Source organism: Balaenoptera borealis (assembly GCF_965194805.1).
Source record: "Balaenoptera borealis genome assembly, chromosome: 20".
Classification (NCBI taxonomy): Eukaryota; Metazoa; Chordata; class Mammalia; order Artiodactyla; family Balaenopteridae; genus Balaenoptera; species Balaenoptera borealis.
This window is the reverse complement of record NC_138879.1, coordinates 20,362,740-20,375,650: the sequence shown is the minus strand read 5'-3', so window position 1 is coordinate 20,375,650 and position 12,911 is coordinate 20,362,740. Positions and strand designations below refer to the sequence as shown.

General features: G+C 42.8%; 1 protein-coding gene and 1 long non-coding RNA gene across 5 annotated transcripts in view; one reads left to right on the top strand and one right to left on the bottom strand.

The window, feature by feature from the left end:
- The window catches only part of LOC309618132, a 155,347-nt gene that overhangs the window by 78,687 nt on the left and 63,749 nt on the right, over nucleotides 1–12,911 (bottom strand). The window lies entirely within an intron of this gene.
- Nucleotides 1–12,911, top strand: part of DNAJC7 (DnaJ heat shock protein family (Hsp40) member C7) — a 30,559-nt gene that overhangs the window by 1,098 nt on the left and 16,550 nt on the right. The window contains exons 2-4 of one of the 4 annotated variants that reach the window (XM_082371420.1): nucleotides 8,083–8,121; nucleotides 11,152–11,240; nucleotides 12,578–12,702. In XM_082371420.1, the coding sequence (XP_082227546.1) occupies nucleotides 8,083–8,121; nucleotides 11,152–11,240; nucleotides 12,578–12,702 (253 nt within the window). Of the gene's footprint in view, nucleotides 1–8,082; nucleotides 8,281–11,151; nucleotides 11,241–12,577; nucleotides 12,703–12,911 lie in introns of all 4 variants that reach the window. The other 3 variants (XM_082371423.1, XM_082371421.1, XM_082371422.1) reach the window with 3 other exon arrangements.

Below are 12,911 nucleotides of genomic sequence, written 5' to 3'. Positions count from 1 at the left end.
CTTTCCTCCGTAATTATACCCCAGCGAGCGCTAGTCTGGGCCCGAGGTATTGTGTGTCTCTATTATTGACCTGGCGGCCCCTCGGTTACCCCAGAAGTCGAAGGTGATAGAGAAAGAAGAGTGAGGGGTTTTGTCTCGTGCTCTACACGTCAAACCCTCTCCTTCCACCCTTTCTAAGGTCCTCATTCTTTCAGGGCTGTTTCTTAAATTAAGCAGCAAGGAGGAGGGCAGCTGCTTGGGCGCTGTTGGCTCTGCCGGGGAGCCGCAGTGGCTCGAGATTGCCAGTCCGGACTCGGCAAGGGAGCTGCAGAGTGAGTGGTTTTCGAGAACGCTCTGGATTTTGGCTACAGCTAAGGCAGGTTATTGGAAGTGGGGTTGGAACACAGTTGTGGGTAGTCATACTTGTCCTAATTCTGGAGCAGAATTAACGAAAAGCTTCTGGAAGTTTGGAGCCCTGTCCTCATCAACCGCGGGTTAACTGACTACAGTTCTCTCAGTCTCCTTCTCACATATTTCATGTCTTTATACCAAGCCCATTATGGCTTCAGTCTGGAGGATTCGAGGTGGTGATTAGTTCATGAGATCTGAAATCAGGATTCCGAGAATGTTTTCCTTTTTTAACTGTCCAGGTTTGAAACATCAGGTACTCAGGGAGGCAGAATGAATAGTTTTCAAGCTTAAGGGTAGTTACTACAGCCAGTGTCCCAGGTTCCTGACCTGCTGGGAGCAGGAGCTGAGAGCCTTGACAAAGTGTAGTAGGTCCCTGGGATATCAGAGAAGGCAGGAAACCAGAGTCTAGTCTCTGTCTGTTCCTGGTTTTGAGGTTTCACAAACCAGTTCTTTCCAGGTGTTTAGAATTAAGCATCATCAGCATCATTAAGGAACTGCAAAACAGGACACAAAACTCCCACCAATACAGGCGGAACTTAAATTAATTGTAGGGATTTACTTTACTTGTGTTCGGAAGGAGTTCAGTGGTTCTTTGTGCTATAAATAGGGAGTTGGGCTATATGTAATTTAACTCAGCCTACTTAGTATAAATCTCTGACGTAGGCACTGTCCTTAATTTGAATTTCCCTTCGAAGTTCGTATGTAAAGCAAATTCTTTTCCTTAAAAAAAAAATCAGCCTTTTTATGGTATTCTATCATGAAAAACATAAAACAGGTGATGCCGTAATGTGACCACATCAGACACAAAAAAAGTACGGTATTTGATAGCAGTAAACAGAATAAGGGAGGGTGTTGACTGATGTTAACTGCCTTATTTCATGGAGTTGTAAGATGTCATTGGTTGTAAAATGCGCGATTGTTTTCTCTGCCACTAAGAGAAAAAAACTATAACTGAAAAACACATTCTTATGAAATAGACTTATATGTGAAACATACTTACATAGATCTTTTTTAGACATAATCAAATGTAAATGTTTATTGTATACCACTTATGTGAAAAAATCGAAAGGAAAATATAGTGAAATAACAATATCACCATTTGACTTTCCGCCATATAAGGCATCCTTAGGAGGGTAAATACTGGGCTCTGTTAGTAAGAAAAAGCCTTGTTTATGTGTAGCTTTCCAATGCTGAAAATGGAGTGGTGACTTAGAAGTTTTGGAGGAAGGTTGTTTTACATTTTTCACATATCCTGGAATCCTCCTGTGTAGCCACAGCAGAGGGCAGGGATAGGCACATCTCTTACAAATGCCCTTTACTATCTGACGTGGTTAGTTATTTGGCCAAGTTCGTGTCTCGTGTTACAGTCCTACTCCCAGTTCACTAGGGGACACAGGAGTTGATGGGTCTCTTGGGTTGTTTTTGTAAAGTCCAGGAAGGAGTCCTTCCTTGCATCGTGGCCCGAGGGCATCCTGCTGCTGCTGCTGCTGAATTGTCACAGTCCCACGGGGGGCAAAGAGAGGAACTTTCAAGAAGTTGGACCTCATGGTTGTAGCATTTTAAATGGCTACATGTTTTATTTCCTTAGCTTTAGAGTCCCGACAGAAAAAGAAATGGACTTCAGTTTTTTTGCCTGTCACTCTGGACAAAGTTCTTTTTCCCTCATAGCAGCTGAGAAGCTAAAGTAAAAGATATGTTAGTTGGCACTCCAAAATAGATCAGGGTTCTGGACATGAAGATTATTATTTCTCTTTGCCCACCAGAATAGATAAAGCTGCTTGGGGAGCCAGAGGACTAAATTTCAGAGGTTTTACATTTCAGCTACTTTAAGAACTTACATTTTCCTGGGAAGTTGCTGATTGTTTTACCTAATATATGAATGCCTGTCTTGAGTGAAGGCTCTCTGGTCACATTTCCTGGACTGGGGAGCAGTTTGGTCTCCGTAGGTGGTCTTTATTATGGTAAAATCGAAGGATTTCAAGTTGCTAATCAATAGAGGAAGTACTTCTGTGTCTCAGCATATATCTGGCCTGACTGGGCAGTGAGGTCTGAAAGAACCAACGGAAGCCAAAGCCATCGATTTAGGAGCCAAGGGCATCCTTACCTGATTCCTTGGGCTGATAATCTTAACTTCTCAGTGTCTGTTTTCCTGGTGGAGGAGAGCAAGAACAATTATTAATAGGCCCTTTCTTAGTACCTAGGTATTGTAAACTCTTTTGGGATTTTGCCTTTTATTTTTCTATGAATATTGGTGGGAAGCACTGAACCCTGAATCCATATCCCGGGGGCTGCTGTAGTTGCTATTAACTGCAGCTTCTTGGGGTGTTTTGGAGTTTGTGGCCTTAACTGCAGAGCTTGTGGGATTACTTTTGCCCCTTCTTCCCCACTCTGTTTCAAATTCTTAGGCTTGTGTCCCCCTAAACTTTCTCTTGAAGTTCCAGGGCAGGCAGCTAGAAAAAGCCTGCAAACTGAATGGGAATTTGTCTTTGACCTTGAGCCCAAATCAGTGAGAAACACTGCTTTCAGCCTTCACTTTCATTTTGGTATACTTAAGTGTGGGGTCAGAGATGAAGAAGTGGGACAAATAAGTCATGGTTAAGGAAGGGATAAACCTAGGAATACAGAATCCTGAATACCAGCAAATAATTGATTGAACCCTGGTATTAACAAGTGGCAAAATTGTTAAATAATCTTTACTGGAGCAAAGGTAGAGCACAGAGAAAGGGTCTCTCTGTTCCTTGCTGGTTTAATTCAGATTCACGTATTAACTGAAGCCAGGTAAATTGAGCAGTTTTAATAAAATGTTGGGCCAAGTGAGTGGCAGTTGCTCTAGTGTCTAGTTCATTCCCAATGGCCAGAACTCTGATTGGCTTAAAGATCAGTCTTATTGTACATTCCAACCAACCAGGAATTGGTTTAGTCTTTGAAGCTAATATTTTTTAAGTTTTTAAAAGCTGCATACTGGGCACTTGCCTTTGCTTTCTTTCTCTAGGACTTTAGAAGATTGGAGAACAATGGTCGGTGGCTGCCTGGGTGCCTTGTGGTCTGATGCAAAGTCTCTCTGAGAGCCCATTTCTCCCTTACTCCACTAATGTTTGGTCCCCTTTCTCCAGTGCTGAGTGATGTGGAAGTTACTTAGAGGTCGTTCCAGGTATTCTTTTAAACTGTCTGGATTTCAGCAGTAAGAACAGGATTCAGCATGCAAGTTTTTCCAGTAGTCTATTCATTTTATTGGATTGACAGTTTTTTTCTTTCCCATGCAGATCCAAACAGCAGTTTCTATGTTTATCCCACCATGGCAGGGGTATGAGTGATTGAGGCTTTTGAGAATGGTAATATGAGCAGGAATATTTGACTTTCAGTGTCTGATTCTGAGACCTAATACTCTGTTGGCCCATGACTTTGTGTGGGGTGGCCAGATTGTCAGATAAGCAAAGTGTTAACTGTCTTTTCTGATTCTAATATTAGGCTTTTGGGGAGGGTGTGTGAGGCAAGCAGGGCCCTCTCTTATTGGAGTTTCTGTCCTGAGAATTCTTCCTCCGGCAGTTTGCTCTGAGACAGTCAACCACCTGATGAACTGAAGAACCACAAAAACTTGGGAAGCAAAATAACAGTTGACAGTCTAGACTCCTGACTCTGGTTCCCATCTCCATCTCCCCCCCTCTCTCCCCAACCCCCACCAAAAAAAAAAAAAAACTCAGAAAGCAACCTTTTTCCTAATTATAGTTCCTCAGTTCTAGATTTTTTTTTTTTTTTTTTGGCCGCACCACATGGCTTGTGGGATCTTAGTTCCCTGACTAGGGATCAAACCCGGGCCCTTGGGTGTGAAAGCACAGAGTCCTAACCACTGGACCACCAGGGAATTCCCCAGTTCTAGATTTTTTTTTTTTTAAATAAGCAGATATTCATTTTTAAAATTATTTATTTATTTATTTATTTATTTATTTATTGGCTGTGTTGGGTCTTCGTTTCTGTGCGAGGGCTTTCTCCAGTTGTGGCAAGCGGGGGCCACTCTTCATCGCGGTGTGCGGGCCTCTCACTAGCGTGGCCTCTCTTGTTGCGGAGCACAGACTCCAGACGCGCAGGCTCAGTAGTTGTGGCTCACGGGCCTAGTTGCTCCGCGGCATGTGGCATTTTCCCAGACCAGGGCTCGAACCCGTGTCCCCTGCATTTGCAGGCAGATTCTCAACCACTGCGCCACCAGGGAAGCCCAGTTCTAGATTTTTGATGAGTGCTAGTGTCCCCATGAGGGTAGTGGGAGATGTCACAGAATGGGAAACCAAGGGATAGAAAATGCTGGGTTTGGGAAAATATTATGAAAACAAGTCTCTGGCTAATGGCAAAAGTCAGTGGCTTGTGTCCTCAGAGTAGCTTCTGAGAAGCTTATTTCTCAGAAGCAACTTCTTGGTTGTGTCTCCTGTCCCCAGGGGTAAATGAAGGTTAGGTAGATGCCACAGATTGTGGCATTGTTCCCATTTAAGGAACTAGCAGAAGTTTTTAACACAGTTGAGGCTGCTACTTCTGTGTGAATATCCTTCTGCCTGCAGTGATGGAATTTCCATCCGGATTGATTGATTGCTTGCTTGCTCTTTTTCCCCGCTGAATAAGACAGCCACCTCCAGTGCGTTGCCTGGTGTCCTTCCCTACTTGAGCAGCAGAGAGTGCTGCTGCCTTGTGTAGTCTGTATCTGTGACTGCACTTGGTGCCTTTTGGTCTCTTCTGGCTCTGCCCCTGTTGAGATTCCCCGAGTGTCCAGACGGAGGACAGTTTGAACTGGTATATTTTTTTCATCTTCATCTCCTTCTCTTTTTGGGGGGAGGGTGGGTGTTTTAACTGGGCTTTTAAGTGAAAGCAGAAGCTGCCTATTCTATAGGAAATTGGGTAAAGGAAGCTGGGTAGCCCACCCTTACCAACAGGTAGAAGTTGGATAGAGTCCACCCTCTATTTTCTCTGGACCTTTTTGAAGCCTTTATTTGCTCTCAGCATCTAGCGCCTTGCATTTAGCAAACACTCTTATCTGTGGAATTGTTCCCGGTCATGTATGGCTTCCACCTATCCATGTGAAACTTAAATTGTTAGATTAGAGGATAAAAAAGAAAGAAATCAAATAATATGCATTTGGTAAGATGGAGTAAAAGTTAGGCTCCTGGGCTCCTTTTACTTTACTCTCTCATGAAGGTCAGAGAGAGTACAACATGAAACAGGCCCTGTGACATGCCTTTGAGGACAAGAGGTCTTGTACTGTGGGAAGGAGGAAGGAATTTCTACTCTGAGACTGGCCAAGATCCCGTAAATTCTGAAGGGTGGAGGGCATTCCTTGATCAACAGGCAACTAGTAAATTTGACTGAATAAAAGAAATGGGTGCAACAATCTAGAGTAAGGGTGACATTTTGGAAGTAGTAAATATAATAGGAATGCATAAAGGATATTTGACTCATTGGCAGTATAAAGTATTATTATTAAAAGCCTGAGGGTAAAAAAAGGAAAGATATCTTTCTCTAAAGTTCTTCCTGCCAGTAAAATAGTCTCCAGGTCAAAGGCCCCTAAACACTCCTCTGCTCTAACAAGAAATTATGTTGTCCTGAGTTGTAATTTTAGTAGATTTTTCTTCCACTTCTGGAGTAGCAGACTACATCAAGAAAATGCAAAGAAAAAGAAAAAAAAGATCTCATTCAAGCTGCTACGTCTGTTTTGATTTAAACTGGTATTAATGGCTATTGGAAGAGCGGAACTTTATTAAAAATACATTATTCTAGCCAAATACTTGAGATAAATAAGAACACTGTGGTTCACTCCCCGCTTCCCCCCCTGCCCTTGGTCATTCAAAAATCTAATCAGTATTTCCTTAGTTGCAAATGTAGAATAGTGAAGCCATGCTAGTCTTTATTTTTCATGCAGTGGGATAGAATAAATCTAAAAATGGTACATTACAAATATACACGTGAAGTAATTCCAGAGAGAACCCAGAGATGTTGAGACGTTTTTTTAAAAAACTACTTGCCAGTGAGTCCTGCCTTAGTGAGAGTTAAGTAAAGTTTCTAAATACCTCTTTAATTTCTAGAAGATAGACTAGTTGGCCTAAGGCAAAGATATTGCTTAAGTGTTCAACTTGGAAGTATTTAGAGAGAAAATGGAAGTTTTTATAGAGCATCTAATTTGGGGCACATTACGATTTCAACTGTGGTGTTTTAATTTGTTTTTAATTTAGCTGTAAATGTGCAAAGTTGGCTGGTGATCATAAGCCCAAGTTGTCTGATTTGATCACATGATGCTGAGCCCTGCTAAGACCTGTGTGATACCAAATGATTCCCTTGGCAGTGTTTGTTGGAGTAATTAGCATCTGTGATGAATGAGTGCTAAATTGGGGGAGAGAGAATGGAACTGTGTGATCAGAGGATATACAGATTTTTCATGCACATGTAGTGTTAGAAGAGCAGGTTTTCATACTGCAGTTTTCTGATTGATGAGGTTTTTTTTTTTTTTAATTAATAGCTACTTTGTTTGTTTGTTTGTTTATTTATTTATTTATTTATTTATTTTTGGCTGTGTTGGGTCTTCATTTCATGCGAGGGCTTTCTCTAGTTGCGGCAAGCAGGGGCCACTCTTCATTGCGGTGCGCGGGCCTCTCACTATCGCGGCCCCTCCGTTGCGGGGCACAGGCTCCAGATGCACAGGCTCAGTAGTTGTGGCTCACGGGCCTAGTTGCACGATCCGCGGCATGTGGGATCTTCCCAGACCAGGGCTCGAACCCCTGTCCCCTGCACTAGCAGGCAGACTCCCAACCACTGTGCCACCAGGGAAGCCCTGATGAGGTTATTTCTGAAAAATAAATACATTTTAAAATAGCAAAGGAGAGCAAAAGTAGAATGTATTCTCCTTACCTATGTCTGTCAGAGAGAAGGCCGGCCTGGCCCTCTGGCGCTGATCCCCTTGTGGGACACCCTCCCATCATACATCCAAAGAGGGCAGAGTTTTTGGAAAACCTTTCACAAGCTGTTTTCACAGGAGTTTGTTGCTGGCTATTAAAGCGAAAGGACTGGTCTGGTAGAGGTAGTCATTCCCAGCATCTCTTGGTGAATCAGAGAAGCGAAGCTTATTCTGCTTAGAGTTGATCCAAGGATTGGGTGGGGAACTGGATAAATTAGTTTTAATCGAAAAACCTTGCCACTCACAGGATCTAGTGGGGAAAACATGGGACTCTAAGATTTAGGAAACCTATGCAGCCACCTTGGGTGCCTCGCTAGCTCTTCGTCGGTTGGAGGACATGTGATATTATCACCATCACCACTTCAGAAGGCCGTTGTGAAGATCCTCATTGAAAATGTTTTGAAAATTTGAAAATGCACTAGAGATACAGTGTCTGTTAATAGCGTCATCGGGTCAGTTATGGCCAAGTCTATATTTTGATGTGGTGTTATATTTCAGGGTTTAGTCTGAATTTTATTTTGTGGCCATAGAAAATAATCTGTAGTTTAATGTAGTCCCTTTTGGAATCTGTTCCTTTTTTTACCTAATCCAGGTGAACTCAGTTAATCCTAATTCTTCCTTTCTTAGTACTGATGTGTTTTAGTTAGGTACATGTTGTAACCTCACTTGGTTCTCAAATGAATTGACTGGCAGTGAGTGAAGTGATGCCACCGCCAGATTGCCCTCAATTCCAGTGTTAACCAGCTCTTCTCCTTCTTTTCCAGTCCTACGCCTTTGACATCTCATCCTTCAGTCCCTTTGCTGTAAGGGCAACTTGAACAAGCTTCAGCCCTTTCTCAGACTCCCAGGCAGGACTTGAATGGATTTGACCCTGGAATTGTTCCTGATGCAGCCTTGTTCAGTTCTTGCTGCTGCCATGCTGGATTCCAAAGATCCACTCTTTCCTCGGCTGGTCTCGCAGGGTCAGGCCCATTGGTTAAAGCTTGTCGTGTATTTGGTGGGGAGGTTCAAGATGACGGAGGGACTCCACTTTGGGCGTTGGACCTGGAGGCAAAAAATAAGCATTCAGTCTAAAAGCACTAAGTGCCCATTGTTTAGGCAGCTGTTAATCAACCATGTTTCTATGAAAATAAGTCCTTTTCATGAGGCAGTTGTGTGGGAATAGCTAATTCTGGCCTGATGCTGTGCAGTGTGAAGTTAAAAACATGGTAACGTGTCACAACACAATTCTTCTTGTTCTTTCTGCTGTGGGCTGACTTTACATTACTCGCTTTGTTTGCTCTAGAATGGAATCTACTCACCATTTACTAAAATGAAATGCATTTCTTGGGGGAGGCAAAGTCCAGTTCACTAGGTCTTGCATCTTAAAGGGAAAGGAGCCCTCCTCTGTGACTGATGGTTAGGAATGTCATTTGGCTTGTTTAAATCCAGATTGCAGTTCTGGAGTTGGGTTTTATACGCTGGGGCTATTTTGTGTTTTAGTTGAAAGAAATTCATATTCATTGTTCTTAGCAGTACAGATTAATTTTTAAAATCTTAGGCAATAGGTAGAGATGAGCATTAGAGAGAGAGAGCTTAGCATAGTAGATAGGGCATAGCTCTCGGACCTGCAGGTCTGGGTTGACACCCTGACCCTCTGGACAGTTTTTAATCTCTAACCCTTAATTTCCTCTGTTGAAAAATGGAAATAATGAAACTCACCTGATAAGATAATGTATGGAAAGTACCTGGCCTCAGTAATAATTACTGATTTTCCACAGAAGTCATCCTTTACATTTTTGCTGGAAAGCCAGTGCTGAACTCATGGCCTCCACTGGAGTGAGTGTTTCAGGAAAGAAAGGGCATCTCTCTGTATCTCTACAGATTGTTCCACCTTTGACTCACAAGCTTTATATGCTGATACAACGTCTGTCCAAGTGCCCAGATGCCTTTGGTTTTCCTCAAGGATTTGTGTGGTCTTAGCCACTAGCTGACTGAATAGAAGGCTAGATCTTTTCAGGTACAGTTTGGGCCTGTTGCTTTTGAATTTACTACTCCATTTCTTCATAGTGGTTTAATTCAACTTCTGACATCCAGTGTTGGGGAAGCCCCTTCTTCAAATCTTTTGGCATGTCTGCTCTTAAAGGATAGGTTCTTCATAGTTCTCATAGTGCCTGGCTTAATTTAGAGTTGTTCACCATGTGGAAGGATTGTGCTCGGTCTTATAAGTCTTGCAGTTGTGGGATCCTTCTTGAGAACTTTTAATAGCAGATGGCCTCTTTACAGCATTGTGACAGTTGGTGTAATAAAATTATTCAAATCCATCACAGTTCAAATCTGTCAACATTTATAGGTCATTTCCATTTTCCTTCTCCCTTTTTTTTGGCCATGCCACACGGCTTGTGGGATCTTAGTTCCCCAACCAGGAATCGAACCCAGGCCCCCTCAGTGAAAGCGCTGAGTTCTAACCACTGGACCACTAGGGAAATTCCCCATTTTCCGTCTCCTTTCTGCTAGCAGACTTTCCTTGTTAATAGGGCTTTCCAGGACAGTGATGGAGAAGAATGGAAAGGGAGATCGCCTCAATAAAAGGAGGGTGGTTTTGCCAGTTTGTAGTTTAAAATACGTGAGTAAATAAAATCACAAATCTTCCCATTGCCGATGTCCATTGAATCAAGCTGTAAACTCCTATATCATCACCAAGGTTAAGAACTGTATTTTTGTCCCCACTTCAGGCAGCCCTTGAACTGGGTTTTTAGCATGTGTGGAGGACAGAAAAAGAAACAAAGATTCTTCCTTATAACAGAAATGCCAGATATTTAGCTATGTTGCAGTAATCATTTTGGTAAAGAATTATCTTTGTCACTCAAATTGCTCATTAGAGTGATTTTGGGTATCTCTGATAGAGGTTACAAGTTTGTTCTTTGAGATGTTGTTGGTCATGTCTGATTTGATTCTAGTTCTTTGGTCAAGAATATAATTTGCAATTATATATCATTGTTTCTTTTGGAAGGTACAGTTTGTCTCATGCACAGCTTCAAAAAATGGATCTGGGAGTAGGGCAGAATTTTTGATATTCATAACCACCCAATTGGGTGGTTATACAAGGTACCAGAGGGATGGTTGAGGAGGCAGTTAAGTATCCACATAGATGTGATGGGCAGAGAGCATCAGTAGGTGGGTACTTGTTAGAGCATGGCACTGGCAGTCTATATTTTGTATGTCCCTGTCATCCAAGTTCTTGGTCTCTGCTGTCACTCAACTCTGTCCTCCATCTTAAACACCAATATGCTATGCTTTTAACACCTTTGCCACCTGCTTTTGCTCTGTTTGTCCTTCTAGTGACAAATGCATGAGCCAGTTTTCAAGAGAATAAATCATTAAAACTCCAAGAATATGACCATTTCACATTGAGAAATCAGTTGCCCCTGAACGGCATTACCTATAACTGACTTTTTGTAAGTTTGCTAAAGAGGCAGAAGTTGTGACACAGTGTAAAGGAAATAAATATAAAAATTCCGTCTCTGTGAGAGAATGTCTAAATTTGCCTGTCCTAAGGGGAATGATTACAGGTAGGAGTAGTGAGGAAAGGTCAGGCAACATCAGAGAGGTTTCTTGATTTAGTTTGAATGTATCTAAGTGACAAAAAATAGCATCTGAAGAACTTGGATTCGTTCATTAGCACCTCCTTTTGGTCCATCAGCCCATCAAATAAATCTATAAATTCCTTCAAGTATCACATTAACTTTCAGCTCAATGTGCCGGGGGCTCTAGACCAAAAGATTGCTCCCATGAGATTACAGGGGTTATTCCCTGGGTATAGTAACATGATTCTCTTTCTCTTTCCTTTTCAGGGAAGCAGAGTCTTTCAAGGAACAAGGAAATGCATACTATGCCAAGAAAGATTACAATGAAGCTTATAACTATTATACAAAAGCCATAGGTGAGAAGGGATACACTGGAAAATAATTTGCCAAATATTGTTGTTGTTGTTTTAAATTTTTATTTATTTATTTTTTGGCTGCGTTGCGTCTTCATTGCTGTGCGCGGGCTTTCTCTAGTTGCGGCGAGCGGGGGCTGCTCTTCGTTGCGGTGTGCCGGCTCCTCATTGCGGTGGCTTCTCTTGTTGTGGAGCACGGGCTCTAGGTGCCCGGGCTTCAGTAGTTGCGGCGAGCGGGCTCAGTAATTGTGGCTTGAGGGCTCTAGAGCGCAGGGTCAGTAGTTGTGGTGCACGGGTTTAGTTGTTCCGCGGCATGTGGGATCTTCCCAGACCCTTCCCGGACCAGGGATCAAACCCGTGTCCCTTGCATTGGCAGGCGGGTTCTTAACCACTGCACCACCAGGGAAGCCCCTGCCAAATACTGTTATAAATAGCTCCTCTCTAAGAAGTAGTCTTTCTGCTTAGTGGGTTGATAACTGTTACTGTGTGCAGTCTTTCGGGTTTAATGACCTTAGTGGCAGTGGTCCCCAACCTTTGTGGCACCAGGGACCAGTTTGGTGGAAGACAATTTTTCCACGGGGCGGGGTGGAGGGGATGATATGGTTCAGGCGGTAATGGGAGCGATGGGGAGCGGCAGATGAAGCTTCGCTCACTCACCCGCCGCTCACCTCCTGTGCAGCCCGGTTCCTAACAGGCCGAGGACCGGTACCGGTCGGCAGCCCGGGGGTTAGGGCCCCCTGTTATGAGGGATAACTTTTTCTAGCTCAAGCAGGTAGTTCTTCATTTGGCAAATTAAAGGAAGTTCCAGAAATTCTAGATAATATGGCAATAAGTTGTCCACCTAAATGCATCTCAGCCATTGCCAATTCATTTGCCATCTTAGAAAATGGCCTTTGTAGATATTAACAAGTCTTAGTTACCTCCATGCTCAATTTGCCAGTATATTTTAATCCCATGCCAGCATTTTTCTCACCTAACTTGTTTACAGGCTCCCCACCCCCAACTCAACAAATGCAAATTCATTTTCATGTCTTATTACATAAAACACAAATCATTAAGAAGACAAATATGCTAACCCCTTAACTCATAAAGGATAATCAGTGCACTTTAAAGCTAAGTATAAATTATTTTTAAATAACTTGTCTTTGTAAAGTGGTTGCACCATTGCTGCTGTCCAAGTATTTGTCCAAGTAGTCAAAAATTTGGCTGTGGCCTTTTAGAGTATGTCAGCATTCCTGTTATAGTTTGATTGCCTTGATATAGTTCTGAGGGAGACGGCCCCTGAGTTTTTGAAGCAGTGACCCATGCTAAACTTTGTTTCACATTCTTCTTTCCTGTAGATATGTGTCCTAAAAATGCTAGCTATTATGGGAATCGAGCAGCCACCTTGATGATGCTCGGAAAGTTCCGGGAAGCTCTCGGAGATGCACAGCAGTCAGTGAGGTTGGATGACAGTTTTGTTCGGGTATGTAATGGGGCTGTTTGGGGGGGTCTGAGTTGCTGTAGTTGAGTTCCTCTAGCCCAGGGTTTCTCAGTTTTGACACTGTTAACATTTGGGGTCAGATAATTCTCTATTGTGGGGAGCTATCCTGTGCGTTATAGGGTGTTTTCAGCAGATCCCTGGCCTTTAGCCACTAGATGTGAGTAGCACCCTCCTCCCTTCCCAGCTGTGAC